We start from the raw sequence: 18,994 nt of genomic DNA, 5'->3' as shown, positions 1-18,994 counted from the left end.
AAACCATTGTGCCCAAATACACGCAAGTGAAACGTATTTTTATAAAATATTATTGTACCTACAAATTAATTTTGTACCAACACGTTCTAAGTAGACGGTATTTGTCATTGACGACACTATAACAGGTTAATAATAGTATTATAATACTGAAATAATAAAACGATAATCATATTATTTACACGCAGCACAGATAATAGGTTAAGCGGCCGATTCAAGGGAAAAACTCAGTCTACAAACATTACAAATGGCATAAAAGGCATAAAAAAAAAATTACTCGAAGTTAGAGCAATATTTTTATTTTTAAATAAATAGTTTGAGTTAAATTACCTCAATTATAATTAATTTAAACAACAATTAACTTCAAATTAATTAAATTCCTGTCTATAAAATGTAACATTAAAAATTGTAAATGAAATATTATTCACAATAAAATAAAACTTTTCAAAAACAATTCATAAAGATAAATAAAAAACATATTAACACTGCTCGATTGTAAAGGTTCTCTTATAGTTTCTCCTTTTTGTTCTTTTTGTAAATTATTTGATTTACAATTAAAATTACAACTATGAAGTTTTGTTTTAAGCAAAATATGCATATTGAATAAAAACTTTTAGAAATCCATATTCAAAGATAAATAAAAATAATATATTAATTACTACTTGATTGTTTGCTTGTAATGTTTTTCTATGATTTCTGTTCTTATAAATTATCTGCAATTTATAATATTTGAATGATTTAAGTAAACAATAAAATTGAATATTTGTATGTATATCGATATTATACATTTGAGATGTAGTCCTACATGTTACTCTTCATTCCTAAAATTGATAAATAAGATCAAATCGCTTTCCCTAAATTTGTTGATATAGTTAAGAAAAAAATCGGGATCGAATTATATGGGCCAAGTAAGTCAGTAAATGTCTATATTTTTTCCGTTAAATCCAGAATTGAATAGGTCGTTTGCTTATACTAACAAATGCCGCACGAAAATCACTGCAGTGTTATTATTCGACAATATGAAATGACGAGGACCACTCCAAAAGGTCAATTGAATCGAATAGCTTGTTGTACTGCGTATTTTACTTTGATTCGTAGTAATACATTTCACAACAGGTTTCGTAAATATGATGCAATCAATTTAAATGACAATATGATTATTGTAAATTGTACATACTTGCTTAGGTACTTTTGATGCTTTCTAAATATATGAGCATAGGAAATAGGTACCTAAGAAAATACGATTCCGACCGAAAACATTCATGAGTATATTTATCTTATCACAAGACATATTATTATTAATATACGAGTATTTTTGTACATAAAAATATAAAATATAAAAAAAAATCGCCATTATATTTTTTATTTATTTCCATGAAGATGTATCAACGTACTGCTAGCATCAATATATCGTAAAATAAAAATATGAACATTTTAAATATTTGTTTAAAAAACTATGTTTAAATTATTATTTAAGAAAAATTAAATGTGTTGAAGATTAAAAGTATCTTTCAATTGAAACTAGACTTACTTTTGCAAACAAATATAACATTATGTTCACGCCAAAGCAAGCTACAAAAAAAACTAGAAAAAATATTAGTACCTAAATTAGGAACAGTATTGCTAATACAATATTTTTTTTTCGAGTCGGTAAATTTCTATAATCAACATAGATTTCGCCATTCCAAATCAGCATTGATAAATGTATTTGTGTATTACACAGTTATTGTATTTTAATCAGTAAAAGTATACGTTCCTATGCAATATAAAGTGATAAATAAAAAAGTATTCAATATAATTGATATATCCATATTGTTAAAAAAAAAATTAGAATATAATGGTATTTTTTTATTTTACTCATTTAATAATACTCAACAAGTTAAATTAAATAATTCAATTTCTTCAATTACTTAGGTTACGTCTAGTGTCATTCAGGGGGGACACCTATCACCTATAATTTTCTTATTATTTATCAATGACGTTAAAAATATCTTCAAGTACTGTTATAATATTCGTCGATGACATTAAACTCTATAATATATCAATATATTCTACTCGTGACAACGATAAACTACAATCTGATTTAGATAAGTTGTATTATTGATGTACATTCAATAGCCTAATTATTGATATAAATCAATGTATTCAAATATCTTTTTTACGTCGAAACTCAAACTTACTATATCAATATTAAATTAATGGTCTAAAATTAATAGAAATATCAGAAACCTAAGAACTAGGTATTCTATTATCAAGCCATGTATCTTTTAACAATCATCATACAAATATAATGTGTAATAAAAATCAGAACATGCTTTTACGTGTTCTATCTTATAAAATAAGCAAAACTGATATAATTCTTGAGCAACTAGCAGAAAATTTTAATATATTGAAAAGAGAATAAAAATGAATGATGTGCTTTGGCTCTACTAATTACTCAATTCTCAAATTTACTATTCAGAATTACCGAGTCAAATACCTTTAAATATCCCTTGTTATAAAACTCGTTTAACTCAAACATTCTACACAAATACCTTCCGCCAAAATTACTGTCTTTATGCTCCAATTAATATAATGTTAACTTTAGGGAATTCGCTAAAAACATTGATTTTTTTTAATTTTACCCAACCAGATTAAAATCTGTAATCTAATCATACATAGTTTAGTGTTATTATGTTTTAATTATCTATATATTTTTACCTATCATATGTCCTGTTATAGTTAAATAACTTTAACTCTTAGGTTGGGTATATTGTTGTATTGTAACAACTATACTTAAAACACTATGAGCGTTAATTATCATTAAATAAATAAATAAATTATTAATGAAATTATACTTTTAAGGTCTTATTGTTAAGGCGCATATTACAATTACAATAAAATTGTGTTATAATAAAATATTTATACATAAAAAAAACATTTCTTAAAAATTCGCATGCAAAAAAAAATATATTATTCAAAGAGATATGAGAAATTTAAAATAGCCCTGTGTGATGACAGCCTATCTCATAATTCATTCACATAATAATATAAAAATGTTCGGTTCACGCCCAATGATTTACAAAAAACTCTAAATAATATTTCCTATTTTGTTTTCATCCAAAATGTATTTATGTCATGTGCCTCGTGGATATAAAATAATCAACATTTAATAAGATGTTCAGTTTTATTTTTTTCAGTACCCTTTAGCTGTGATTTCTGATATCTTTGCAGCAGCCCCAGACACAAACAGCTATTATAACTACTATATTATAATATTATGGAAATGCTATATTATTTACGAATTTCGTTCCCCGAATATTTCAAATAGTATTAAAATTCAACTCTGCACTGAATCGAATTAAGAGAGAGAGAAATGAAAAAAATTTAAATAGACACGTATAACAGCAGTCAGTTGCCTGTTGACTGGTCTGAAGACGTCACACGGTTTATGTTTTCGATTTCCCATACTGGTTACATTATCTGATTTGATGAAAACGAAAATCAAAACCGTAGCCTGCGTGTGCTAATTTTCTTGGAACCTACTGACATGACATATTTAAATATTTAAATTATATGGAACCTTATTTAATCGTGCTTTGTGGCCCTTTGAAACGATATTATATTACACGTGAAAATTATTTAGGTAACACATACAACATTGGTAATTCGATCGGATATGACAATGCATACGTTTTATTTATAAATTGTAACAACGCAGTACATGTCATTCTAGTTAATACGGTAAAAACGATAATATAATATAATATAATATTATTTTTATGTTATATAATATTATGTACACGTACCTACCCAATTTTTTGTGTTTGTGTAATAATTCTATAAAACAAAATATCTCATGTAATCCGCATCGACGTACATTTACATATATCTACTTATCTACAAGTCTAACCAATATTTTAATGATTGTATATTTATTTATGAATTCATACTTTATTGAGTATTTGCATTACAGCGGTTAATAAACATAACACACAAACTAGCGAGCAGTTTTATTTTAACAAATTCTCAAATTGTTGAAGATTTTTTTATTTTCATTATAATTGTATTTGCTAAGAATTAATTCTGATTCAATTCAAATATTACAATTTCATATATAATTTATATTTATTATTTCTGTAAATCATTGTTTTTACAAAATATTATGGTCGAGATTCTCAAGTGCAACTTAGTTCTGGGTAATATTTTTGGTTGAACCCAAAAATGAATAATTAATTTTAAGTTAATTTACCATTAATTTTTCATGTCATTAGCCAGTTCTATCATCCACTATTATCTTTTATCTTTGGCAAATTTTAATACAATTATACTTTTCTGGTTATTTTTTAATGTTTTTTGTATTTTATTATTAAAAAATTGACTCCATTTTTCAAAAAATGTAGACATTTTTAGTGGTTTTATAGTTTGTTGCCAACTCTTTATTCTTTTATATTAATTTTATCAAAATACGCTTTAAAATAAATAATAAAAAAAAGGAATGCATAAAATAATTTATAATAGTTTAACTATAAATTAGGTTGGCATTCATTTTTATGAAATATAAGACTTTAACTCATAAAATGTGAATTTTTTACTAAAATTAACTTTTAAAAGAAAATTATACTAAAAACAAGCCGTATAATAAAATTATTATGTAAATGTCGTCAATTATTCTTAAGAATATTAAGCGTGATAAAAAAAAATTTGTTATAATAATAATTTCCACTCACTAAATTCCTTTGATACAAAATATTCTTTTATTTAAAGTAAAAACAAAGTACTAATTATTATGGAATTTCGATACTTTCGTTGTCTGTTATTACGATTCACGCATCCAGAGTAATATTTTTAGTTCATATAAAATCGAATTTAATCTATGTTAGCAACTTTTTTTACAACCTATCAATCATCTTTTTATACCTCCAAGCTGGTTCCCAGGTGTGTTTTACATGTTATCGTGTTAACCAGCATTCTCATGATTAAATATAAAATTACTTAATATTAATTTTTTTTCAACAATACCAAAAATTATCTTTTATATAATCTTGTATTTAATATCATATTTAATATTTATACTTGAATTGTTTACTCAAGAAACACCAATTAAAAAATTGCATTATATCTAAAACTTGCTTAAAAACCCTATCCTGTGTGCATTCTTCTATAAACGACAAACTCAAGTCGGGCTCAACTTAAATTTGGTTAAATTAATACTATATAAAAGGTTCTACTTTTGTAAATGAAAGTTTCGTACATTCTGAAATACCTCTGTTTTGGAAGTCAAAGTTTGTCACTATGTCTGATGGTTTCAACTAATCGTACTAACATTCCAAAACTACAACAAATAAGTATGACTTTGTATTTCAATACTATAATATGATCATAATTTGTAATTCTGTTGATGGATATGATGAATATGAACAATATAGATATGATAATTTGTAACATGGTATAAAAATTAAGTATTTTTACTAAGATTATAATACTTTTGCTATAAAAAAAAAATAAAATAATTAACATATTATAATATTATTCATCTAACTTTGACAGTATTAATGGCAATAATCAAATAGTTAAATATTAACAATAAAATAATATTAAAATATTTATTTAAAACATTTATTTTTTAACCTTATTAACTCGCTAATGTAAAATAAACTATAGTGTGAAAGCCTGCATACCTAACTCGAAAGGGACCTAAAAGACTTCATTAAAAATATTAATTGAATTTATACAGCAATTAAGTTGTAAATTAAATAATATTAAAGGTTAAGATAATGTTAAAAGAAATAACCTAAGTTTATTACAACGGTCTAAAACGAATCTAAAATATAATTGATTCATAACTTTATCAAACGCTGAAAAATTTATATCAAATAAATTTAAAAAAATAAAAAAATTATACTTAATATTTTAATAAAAATAATTGATAGCAAATTAAATCAAAACCTCGTGGTTAAATAATTTCTATGTTTTCTGTATAATATACAATAATCAGATGTTCATATATAAATTCTTAGTAAAATTTATTATAATTTTCAAACTATATAAATCGTATTATAATACGTATATTGCATTTAGTTTTAGAACTATAATATATCCTGTTCCCTTAGATTGCTATTATATGCAAATAAACCTTTCTCAGATTCAGAGTCTTGCGTAATATATTATGACCAGTTGAAATTAAAATTAAATTATTCCATATTTCCTGCACGGACTAAGAATTATCAAACTAAATGTAATCGAAAGATACTATACTTGTTAGATGCAAATATTTGTATATTATTCACGGCATATTATACATTACACAACAATGTACATACCACACAAATAAATCTACGAAATAATATTTTACTGTTTAATAATATGATAATAATAATTATAATCTATTTCGGCCAAGGTAGAACTATAAAAGTCGTTGACTTACATTATATAATACAATAATAATTTTTGCCTACTTTATTCACTGAGGAACACATCTATTAATTATAAATGCATTATTCTTTTACACATACAGACATTTTATTTTATTTTTAGTTATTAAACGGTAGGTATTATATTATAAGACTTCAATAACTTAAAATATTATCAAATTTGTTAAATAAAGTATAACCATATTTTTCATACATTTTTTAACACTTATGTTGACTTTCTGTTTAAAATATCGTTTGATATACAAAACCGTTGAATTTTTGACATTAGTCAAACCATATATTATGAGTAAAAAATTCAACGATGACAAAAATAAAATCGATGTAAACTATAAAATCTATACTATATACTCATTATATTCTTTTGATAAATCTGTCAGTTAAATTTATCCAAATAATTCTCAGTTGAAATCCACAAACGCAAGTCCCACTATAGATACGTAGGTACTTATTTCAAAAGAAGTAGTGGGTAAACAATAAAGAATATTGCATCTAATATATTATATAATATGAATGTAGCTTATAGAAGTGATCACTAATTTTTATATGTTATTTATTAAATTCAATGACACAATTATAGAATTTAATTATATTACAATGTGATTAATAATTAATAACTATTTTATTATAATACGATTAATATAACACGTTGTAATTTTCTACTTATATTTAATACCTACTTTTTTAATTTTTAATATGTGTTTTAATATTATTTTACATAATATGTGTAATTTTATATTAAAATCAATTTATATTATTTTCATTTTCGCGAAGATTAGCTAATCTCCGCTATCTTTGTTAATTTATTTCTTTTTTGGGGCTGAAATTTGAATAATATACCTACATAAAGTATTTATATTAGCGTTTATTTGCTCTTCATAAATACCAAGTAAAAAAATCAATTTCATACAATAACTTATTTTGGGATAAAGTAAAACTTGTATCTCAGTAATTCAATTTCTGATCATGATAGCAATGTTGATACAGTCATGAAACTCCAAACAGTCTAAACCGATTTTTGATTGAATGAAAAAATAATTTCTGAAATATTTGCATAGCATACTACGCAAAATATTTGCACTATAACTAATGTAACTAACATATATTTTATTGTACTGTGAAAAAATGTATTTACTTTTTTTCTTGTGTGGAATCATTATAGATCATAGAAATGAGTTTTACCTAAAATAAAAATTATTTTTTACTCTGATAGATTTATATTAAATAAAACTTACTTATTATTAATACTAACATTATTTGATTTAATCTTTAATTTCCACAGTACTCGACCACTTAAGTACTTACATTTCACAAATTTAACTATATTTACTAATTAGTTGGCTATATTAAATATACTTAATACTTATAAACAATTTTAAACATAACGCAACTATTTTACTAAGTCTCTTATATTTTTATGGCTGTGGTATTCTAAAATACGTGATGGGTTCTGTAATTATAAAGTTATGCGTTAATAATGTGTTAAAGTAGTCTTGTCGATAATCTTATTATCCCAAAGTTGGAATTTTATCATTAATATTACTTTGATCTCTGCTCTACATATACATGAGAGCTTGATTGTCATTCTCGGGTATATGTGTTCTGTAGAATAATATAATTCAATATCTTTCTCTAAATTGACTGTTTGGAATTCCAAAATTCATCACCGATAAGACAATACATGCTTAATTAATCCACTGTATATATGCTGAACTATAGGTATTAATTTAAAACAATTGAATTTCATTTTATATATATTGAAATGATTATAAATGGTCCGTAAAATCCATTGTAGGATTCATTTGGAAAAACTGTAGGCTTTAACAATACTGTAGAAAACCTTTTTATTCAGAACTTTACCCTTTATCTGATAGAATGTTCATCCACTTGGAAATAACCAATTTTTTTAAACTAGAGTATAGGGACATTTTATTCCAAGCTAAGTAGGTATAACAAATTAAAAACGACAAGTGATCCAAACGAAAAATAAAAATCAAGTAGAATAACAACATTTTAAAGTATGAATGTTGAGAATGTATGCTTATGCATCAATGGTGAATTATTATAATAATATTAAATCACTTATGTCTAAAAAAAATAACTTAAATTTTAAATTTTAAATTCATAACATAAATATACATAATTTGTTACACTCTTTACAGAATAGTATATATGATTTTAATAATGTTTAGCTATTTAAAGTTCAATGTTAATTACAAGATTGCGGTATAATTTACAAAATCAATATTTATAATATTGCTTAGTTTTAATTTTATATTTAAAAGTGTTAAGTGACTACAACTTAAATTGACGTTAAAAAAACATAAGTACCTACTTATAATAACAAGTTTAATTTAGAAAATTTAATTTCTCTGTATTTTCGGGTAAAATATATGCTTTTATCTTTATGGAATGACAAATTAAAATTATCAAACGACTCATGTCGAGTGTTTCTAGAAGAAAATCGTCATAATTATGAAAACTATTTTTCATTTGAAAAAAAAAATGAATAAATAAATAATCTTACAAGATTCGTGTCACGTGACCAAACCCTTATAGCTGCGTGCGGATACATTTCGTGATACTGTTTACTATTGTTATTATGATGCTGTGAGTATTGCAAGGTTATTTTTAATATTCGAATAAGTACATAATAATACTTACATTTCTTTTTTGTGTCTGTGTGTGTGTGTCTGTTAATATTACTTTTCCAAACCAAATGTTCGTGAGCCATTGCATTTAAACTACTCGTAAATATATTTATTGTTTATACAGAATATATGCGTAAGCTCGATTTTGTTGTCCGTGCAATAGAAAGATTTGTGTAAAAATTGTTGTTTGTCCCGAAAAACGACGAAACGTGACAGTATTACAAAATGACCGTGGTCGGCTCCTGAAACCCGAACAGTAAATACATTTTTTTTCTTCCATATTCTTCTTTATTTATCTCACCATATAAATATATATATATATATATCTGCTTGTGTGTGTGTGTGTGTTTGTGTGTGTCTGTTATATACTTCTCATTCTTTCGTTGGACGAATTATACGCATAAAAATACAGAAGCCAACCAACGCACGGCGGTCGCGACGGGTACGTGACCTTCATGACAGGGCACGCTGTGGACATTCGTGAATGGGCAACGCTACAGCCTCCGGAGCAAACAAAAATATTGTTGGGGTATAAACGCAATATAATATAGATATACTGTTACTTTTTTTCCATCGTCATGGTCGCTTTCATACTTATAAGTTATAACCCTCGTCTTCGGCCGCTGTGAAAGTTAATTGATTTCGCCCACGAATAAAAAATAATAATATATAGCTGCGAATCTGAGACGCGAATTTCGGCATTTTATTACGCGGTTTTATTTCTGTGAAACTCAACGTTATTATTTCAAATAACGAATAGTGTAGGTAGTGCGTGAAAACCGGTGGACGTATACAAAGAACCCCTAGCTGTGTGGTATTTTTGATATTAATACTTGGAAAACAAACGGCCAACGGAATGAAAGTTCCGTTTATAACATCGCGATAAAGGTACCGGTGCAACACAAAACCATCATCGTAAAAAATGTTCTATACATTTATTTAAAATAAATAATTGTCCTTTTTTCCAAGTCACACCGTTCTTTCTTTTTTTTTTTTTTTTTTTTTTTTTTTTTTTTTTTTTTAATCGTTATTCAAAACTAAATTGCAATTTATTTTTTTTTACTTATTTATTAGTATGAGGATATGTTTTTTGTTGTTGTTAAGTGTCAGTAAATTACAATACATTGTTTAATCAATACGAACAACTATCGGTATAGTATTTTTTTTACATCACAGATTTTCACAATTTTCATTTCGTTACGGATTTAATTGCTTTTCCGTTATTACACGTGTATTAAATTAGGTGTAAGTCTACATCATTATTACACAATAATTTAAACTTAATAGGTATATATTTATTCTATAACTAAGTGTTAAATATATATTTTTTTAATATTTTACAAAAATAAAATCGACTGTTTGAACATCCTAAGCCCAAATATCGAAAAATATAAATAATTTATTCGTATAAATGTATTGAGAAAAAATCATTTTACAAGTTTGAAAACTATACAATTAACACCTACACATATCACTTAAAACTTACCTAATTCAGATAACTAGTTATAACTTATTATAAATTCTACAAACCTCACATCAAACTGATTAGGTACTTGAAAATGTTTATTTTTGTGACATATGTCATCCTTTGAAAATTCAAATGAAATAAAATAGAAATGAGAGAAATTAATTTTTATTATAAAAGTATGTATAGTCAAGATAAGTACGTATAGAAAAACCGCATAATCAACTTATATATATATATGTATATAAAAAAACTGTCATGTCAAATAACATTTAATTTATTCGTGTTAGTGATTTGTTTAAATTTAGAAAAGATCTTTTTACCACCTACATTATAAATGATTTATTTTATAACTAGAGTTTGTTGTTAAAAATTACAAGTAATAATACTAACAACTAAATAGTTTTTGCTGTACCTAGCATATTTTTGATTTTGAGCTAAACCACGACTATTGATATTTTATAGATTTTCGGTGAATACTTTTTTTCGCATCTTCAAAAAGTTTCATATAGTCTCTTTAAGAACTAGAAAATCTGATTTGAATGGTATTTTAAAGAGATCATTTTTCAATTTTTTCAAAGTTTCTATAAACGTAAGGTAAGACTACTAAAATATATTTAAGAAATTTAAACAACCACATTTTTGAACAAATGTTAACAAACTGAGGTTTAAATCCACTTAGAATCGATTTTCGAGTACTACGATTTATTTTATTATCGCTTTCGAATTTAATACGAAAAACATACTATTATCGTGCGTTAAGGTTCTGAAAAATTCTAAAAAAAAAAAGAATTATTACTGATTTTTGGATTAAATTTTGATTATTTTTATTTTATAAAATCGTGTAGTTGGCCTTTTAATAGTGGTCACTTTAGTACTTTACCCTTATTTCTGTTTTTAACTACTGTAATTCTATAAAACATAACTATTCCAGTAGTATTTGTGTGTGTATTATTTTATGAACAGACGTAAAAAAAGATATTGTAGCACCGATAAAATAAAATGGCAGTCAAATAACTATAATACACACAGTGACATTACTACTCTTATCAGACATTCGAATAGATCCATTTGAATGATGAGATTGAAAAACTTTAGAATATGTCTTTATTCCGTAACTAAATTTTATTTAATGTTGCTTAAAGGTAACTTTAAGAAACTTATATTAATTTTGATTTTAAATTGTCCAATGTTTAGTATATTGCTTAAATAATAGTACTATTTCGGACTCGAGAGTTTTAACTATCACTACGTGTCGATGTAATCTTAAGTACCTACGTACACACGTAAATAGCTTTTTAGTAATTGCAGGCTGTAAACAAATAAAGTAAAATGTAAAACTTTTTAGTGTCATTTATAATTACCATCAAAATTTATTTTTTGTCTAAGTATTAATTTTATTTTACTTTTACTTTTACTTGGTGATTTAAAATTTAAATTTAAACAGATCAGACAGCAGTTGATCTATATATAAAAGATTAATTAAAACTGTTATTTCTCAGAGTTAAAAAAAAATCAAAAGTATTAAACGTTTCTTATTTCAAATTGTAACATATCCAAAAATAATATGATCCTGTTTTCCTTTTTATAAATTCTATACTATAAGTATATGCATCTAACTTTTGCATAATAGAAATGCAAATGTAATGTTTTGAATAAAACATATAGTTTATTTATAATTTATTTTATTGTATTCTATTATTTATGCCACGTACGCAGTAATGTAATGCATATAAAATAATAATAATTTCCAATTGTCGTTGTATATCGTTGCGAATTCATACAATTTATTTATATTTAAAAATTAGTAAAATTGTTACTGAATATAATATGTCCTAAAGACAATAATAAACAATAATTTTTTAGAAAGTAGAACAACGTATTTATAATATACAATAAACTTTAATAATAAAAATGTTTTCCACGAAAGGTATGTACTTAACTCTTAAGCTCTCTGGTCACACCTAAATAGCTATTCACTTATAATTTGTTTTTAATGAATCTTTCGAGTGTAGTCTGCAGTGGCTTTATATTTTTTCATCTTTTACGATGATCCTAAGTTCTGCACAACGTTTGTTTTATGCAGCCTGTCAACAGCTACGTCGTTTGTAATAACCTTTACCATATTATGAGCCCACCGAGTGCCATTAATTAAATAAATTGATATTAATAAACTTAAGCCTTCTACTGGGTTCAGCAATTAATAAGTTTGCATTGTGCGTCGGCATCAGACGTCATAGCTGCATCCGATTATTCCCCGGTGGTGGCTAAGACAAGTCGATTCAAGTAAGATAATAGGTTTATTACACAGAACCTGGGTACCAAGGTTTACCAAATTATTGGTTATTGCAACAAAAATAAACAGAAAAATACCAAAACACTGTATAATACAAATATGCGCTATGTATGGCTGTCTAAGATATTATTTACTTATATTTACCTAGAGGATTCTACTTGATATTTATATTTTATTCTAGTTTGATTTAAACGGTAAACCAACCGTAAAATTATTTTATTTTAGACTATAAATTATAATATAAATTTTAAAGTACGTTGCGGCGTATAAACCAACTGCACCGAGTTTATGATTATAATCAACTGTATTTGCTATATTTTTTTCTGCACATCACGATATTCATATTATACATATTAGGATATGTAATAAAATTAATCGTTTTAATGTCCATTGCTTTTCAATAATCCAAATGTTATTTCATCATCATCAATTCAACAACATCCGATTAGTATCACGTACTGCAAGCCTATATACGTATATAATTTCACGTGACTGTGGGAGTAGACACTCTGCAGTGTCATAAATCCTGTTAGTCCGTGATGCACGCGCAACAATGAAATTGTAAAATGTCAATTATAGTGGACCAAAAAATAAAAATAAAACCTTACGCGCGTAAAATACTCGTTCAAGGGAGGTGAATCACCGCGACAATTTACAATATCCAACATATATGTACATCGATTCTACCAAACTATTCAAACCCATAAACTACAGTCGCATGAATGATAGAATACATACATATGCTTTTTTTCTATTATTTATGTTTTTTCTCCGTTCGCTTCCACTATGGGTTACAATTTTAAAAGGTTGAACTTCAATGCATAGATTTTCCATGATTTCTAAATATATACCAAAACATTACATCGTAAATGCATTACTATTTACTATATATGGTACATTTTAAAGAAAAATTCAAATTTTATTGGGAATTTGGTTAGCATGTGATCCGATAGCGAGTACGCTGCGATCTACCGAAATTTCATAAGAATAAATTGAAATAAAAATAATATGTTATTTCCAAATATATTAATTCCAATTATGTAGGTAAAGAAAAGTATTTGTCGGGGGATACAACGATAGCATCTAATAAATACCATATTTAAAATTTATTGGCTATATTTATTTAATTATAAATATATTCAGAAAACTTTGTACATTTTGGAAATGTGATTAATACACAGACAATTGAATATTAAAATAATTATTATATTTATCAATATTAAAATTTAAGATCTCAATAAAAGTGTATGGAACCAATGAACATTAACTTCCACACTCAATAAAACAATTAATTTCTCAACAAAAAAATTCCAATCATTTGTTCCTACATTTTTTTACTGGTATAAAATGTTTATGTTTTATAATTTAATCATATTCATATTTTGTATTTTGTATATCTTCTTTTAATAATAATTTTTATTTATTCGATATCATATTTATTATTTAACATTTTAATAATATTTCATTATCTTATATTAAATGTATTTTTTTCCAATCAGTCATCAGTAAAAACTTAAAATATACCTGACAGGTCACACGTGAATGGTAAACGAATGATGATAAATTGAAAGAGAATAAATTGATTTTAGTAATATTAAATACTATTGTTGAGTAGTTTTTTTAAATTCTAAAAAAAATATTTATGGTAAATTATACTTCTATTAAAATAAACATGTTATGTCAATATGTGATTTTATAATAGTAATAATAAGAAAAATATTTTATTTGTATAAGTATTGTATCAACTTTTATGAACTCTTTCATTCGAAAATTCTAAGATTATTATCATCATAATACAGTTAAGAGCAATTTTATCTTTTTAAATGGAATTCAAAGTTCTTCTTTGAAAGAAGAAAACGAAAAAAATGTACTATATATTCAACATTTTAATAAGTTCAACAAACCTATCAAAACTTAGAATATCGAATATAAAATGAATTTTATAAATAAAAATATTATATAAACCTACAAGTATATCTGTATTTATTTTTCAAGAAATAAATACACTGTTATTTGTTTGTCGCTAGCTCGTCAAGTCGCATTTCATAGACGACTGAACCGGAATGTATAAGTTTAATAAAGTCACGCGCCATTTTTATCAAATTAAAATTAACATTTGTAAGCTATACATTTTTTATGAAAACTTACTTCACCTCAACTGTTCACGTCACTTGTGTTTATTATTTAATCTCGGTAAAATGTATTTGATGTAAATGTTATTATTAACAAAAAAATATTTTGTATCGATATTGATCAGTTGTATGATTCAATCCTAAAAGTATAATATTTTGTAGATTTACTTCGCATTTACTAACCCAAATTTCGAAAAAAAAAAAAAAAAAAAAGTCACAATGAAGATGTATAATGCATATACTATGTGCTCTGTGTCGAATGAACAGTCACGAAATCTATTGTGTTATTTTTTTTGGAAAAAAAAATATGAAAAGTAATTCTTGTGTGAGTAATTCGCATTTGCGTCCAACTCCATGCTCTCAACTTTATAATATTGGGATAGGACGTGTATGATATATAGTTTATTGAAGATTTCTTTATCCTCCATTTCATTTAATGGATACTTTTTTTCATTATATGTCATTTAACGTGTCAGCCAAAAACGATAATTCAATTTTTCGGACGTCATCTCTACTAGTTGCTTATCTATCGCAGACTTCTCAGCTTGTTCATTGCCAAATACGTTTTACTAACCGCATTATACTTACATCGATTAGTTTTCATGTTATTCTTTTTCTAATTACATCTGTCATTACTCATTAAATACGTCAAAAAATCATTCTTACGAAACCACTTATAATTGAAAACATAACGTCATATTCTATCAATAAAATAATTAATGTATTTCAATTATTAATTTTATTATACACAACAATATAGTATCAATCATATTTATTATGCGTTCTATATGCATAAACTTTAGATTTTTTATTAATAAGCTCATAAAATGTTTTAGGTGCGCAACGCAACAGCCGTATTCATCATCAACCTCAGCGTATCAGATTTGAGTTTTTGTTGCTTCAACTTACCTCTGGCTGCCTCTACGTTCTGGTATAGATCGTGGATACACGGTCAGTTGCTTTGCCGTCTCTTCCCATTAGTCAGATATGGGTTATTAGCCGTATCCCTATTTACCATTCTGGCTATAACCATAAATCGATACATCATGATTGGACATCCATCGCTCTACCCAAAGTAAGAGAATTATATTATTTATCTTTTTATCCAACTTAGAACAATTTTTTTTTCATTTTATATTTCAAACCAAATTTTCAAAAATAATAGTAATTAACATATACCAAAAGTTTAAACGATTTTCATTCTTACATTAAAATAACAGAATATAATACTTCTTTTTATAAATATAATTTTGTTTAATTATCCCTATTTTAGACGTTGTAAAATATATTGGTTTAAATCTTATAAATTACTTTACTTATTATTAATTATAAACAAACTCTATATTATATTTTTAATTTAGTTTTAATTATATTATACTTAAACTTTTAACTACAGTATAAGTATAACAGCTACATTAATTTATTAACAAATTACATATTTTAATTTTATTTAGTGGGATTAATTTACTTAAAAATGTTATTGTTATCGAGATTTTTTTTTAATTTAAGGAGTTATACTGATAAAGAAAAGATTTGTCACTTGTTTGACAGAAGGTTTCATGAATATACTTGAAATTTTCTTGTCTTTAGCTAGCTGTCATCATCAACACTTTTTATTAAAAAAAAAAGTTAATAATATATAATAATTTTTAAGCTCAAAATTGCTTGAGGGCTGGATGCAGTATGACTGTCAGAGGATATTAATTTTATATTGTGTAAATTTAATCCAAAATAATAATTTTCTTATACAAATAACAAAATTATATGCATGACATTTTGACATAAATAGGTACATTAGTACATTTTAGACAGATGGCAACATATTATAACAGTTATTTCTATTTTAAAATTCTTATTAAAGTAGTTTAATAAAAAAAATTGTTGACTTTTCTATAATCATTCTAAATTATTTTTAAACTTATATTTATGAGTACTTATTATGTATTGAATTGGTTTGCAGGATGTATAAGAAATTCTATTTGGGCGTTATGGTTACGGTCACATGGGTAGGTGGTTTTGGGTTACTAGTTCCAACGTGGCTTGGAAAATGGGGCCAATTCGGTTTAGATGTGACCGTTGGCTCGTGCTCCATACTTCCAGACTCTGTCGGTCGGTCGCCGAAGGAAATCCTTTTCATGGGTGCATTTGTGGTGCCTTGCTTGTCTATTGTGGTGTGTTACGCTCGAATTTTCTATATCGTCCGAAAAACAGCTCTCAAGTCACGGGCTACAGTAACAACTAATCCACGTAACACGATGAATTCCAATCCATCGGACACTACACCCTATTACACTCTTAAGACCCGCTTTAAGGTGCCCGAGATATCCACAGACTCGGCCATCGGGTCCAGTACAGCTACCGGAACGTGCTCCACTACCGACTCGAAGGAACAAAATTTCCTTTCCCCGCATGACATTATCGCCGATCCAAGTTCGTCAGGACTCGAAGACAGTTATTCACCGATATCCTTTTCTGATCGCAGGAGTACCAGACGACGTGACCGTTCACCATCATCCGCACTGAACGCCACTATCACTCAAGTCGTATCAGCTGTAAGTCTATGTGATACTATTACTATTACTATTCTATGGTTTATAACCTCTATAAACCATAGATTTAATATAATTTATAAATCTATGCTATAAACGTTACTATAATAACAACAAAAATTCAATGAGACTTTCTAATTTTATCTACGGATTTAATTAAACGTAAGTTAAATAGGTTAATAGATTTTTACATAAAATAACAATAGGTATCGTTTATATCTTGTCTATTTTAATTCTACAGGGAATATAATGAAATTAAAATAAATAAGTAAGACTAAGTCTTATGTCACAAAAAATGATTCTATTTATCGAGTACCTAAAATAGTTAATTAATTTCTTAACATTTCTTACATTGTATTACTTAAAAATTCACTGCAATTATCATTCACCATCATTGCCAAATTTTTTTTTAATGTTAATATAACAATATTGTTGAACAGGTTTTTCAGACAAAAGAGGACTCCTCTCCAAGAACACGCAAACAGAGCGCAATTGGTGTTGACAGGATGTCGTCGAAAGACAAGAAGCTGCTAAAAATGATCCTTGTTATATTTATATCATTTGTCACGTGCTATTTGCCAATCACCATTAGCAAGACATCACATGAACTGGACGACTTGCACGTTCTAAACATAACTGCATATGTCCTAATATATTTAACTACGTGCATCAATCCAATTATTTATGTAGTCATGAGCTCAGAGTACCGTCAAGCGTACAAGAACCTGTTGATGTGCAAAAGTTCACTGGAACAACAGCAGACCCACAGAGGAGTGACTAAAAAACTGTCTGGTCCATAAGCATAAGTTTACAATTAGATTAAAATAAGAATATTTTTAAAATGTAAAGCGTACATGGTAAGATTATTAACTTAGAGGTTACACCTAATATAACCATACCGTTCTATGTTTATACCAATGTATTACATTCTCCGGTATATCATTAGTATATCCATCGTGTCGATAAATATTATCACTGCCTTGAATAGATAGTTTTGTTACTAAAATAAACAATTACTAAACAATTATAATAGGACATAGACATACATGTTGTGGTTTACCTCAAAAATGTAACTACAAAGCTATATTTCAGTAAAAAATAAAACATACCAAACGTATTTTTACTAACAGACAAATTTTGCCATCTACATTAATACCTTAAAATGCGCTAGGGCAGAAACATAATCGTACACAAACGAACGTATTATTTAACGAGGAACCTACCCTTAGAAAGTTACACATTTTGTAAAATATACCCTAGTACCAATGTACATAATGTACATTTTGGCGATATCCATTCAACGTTTATCGGTCAATATCTCTAAATATTAAGATAATCGTACAATTTTTAGTTACTCAGTTTTTTATTTTTATTCGTCACAAAATCATCCTCCATCACTCTATGCGTACCTAATAAATATCATCACCTTACAGTTTTAAAATTATAACGCACAGCCGTACAGGTAATTTATTATTTAAATATCGAACAAAATGG

At 26.1% G+C, this 18,994-nt stretch overlaps 1 protein-coding gene across 2 annotated transcripts in view; it reads left to right on the top strand.

Annotated features, from left to right (window-relative positions):
• LOC113553237 (G-protein coupled receptor moody) overlaps positions 1-18,994 on the top strand; it is a 139,522-nt gene extending 120,528 nt beyond the window's left edge. For both annotated transcript variants that reach the window (XM_026956454.1, XM_026956452.1), the window contains exons 3-5: positions 15,788-16,026; positions 16,912-17,503; positions 17,941-18,994. In XM_026956454.1, coding sequence (XP_026812255.1) covers positions 15,788-16,026; positions 16,912-17,503; positions 17,941-18,300 — 1,191 coding nt within the window. In that variant the 3' untranslated portion in view covers positions 18,301-18,994. The remainder of the gene's footprint in view (positions 1-15,787; positions 16,027-16,911; positions 17,504-17,940) is intronic.

The sequence above is a fragment of the Rhopalosiphum maidis genome, chromosome 2 (assembly GCF_003676215.2).
Source record: "Rhopalosiphum maidis isolate BTI-1 chromosome 2, ASM367621v3, whole genome shotgun sequence".
NCBI lineage: Eukaryota > Metazoa > Arthropoda > Insecta > Hemiptera > Aphididae > Rhopalosiphum > Rhopalosiphum maidis.
Note: the sequence above shows the minus strand (reverse complement) of the source record. Positions and strands in the feature narration are given on the sequence as shown.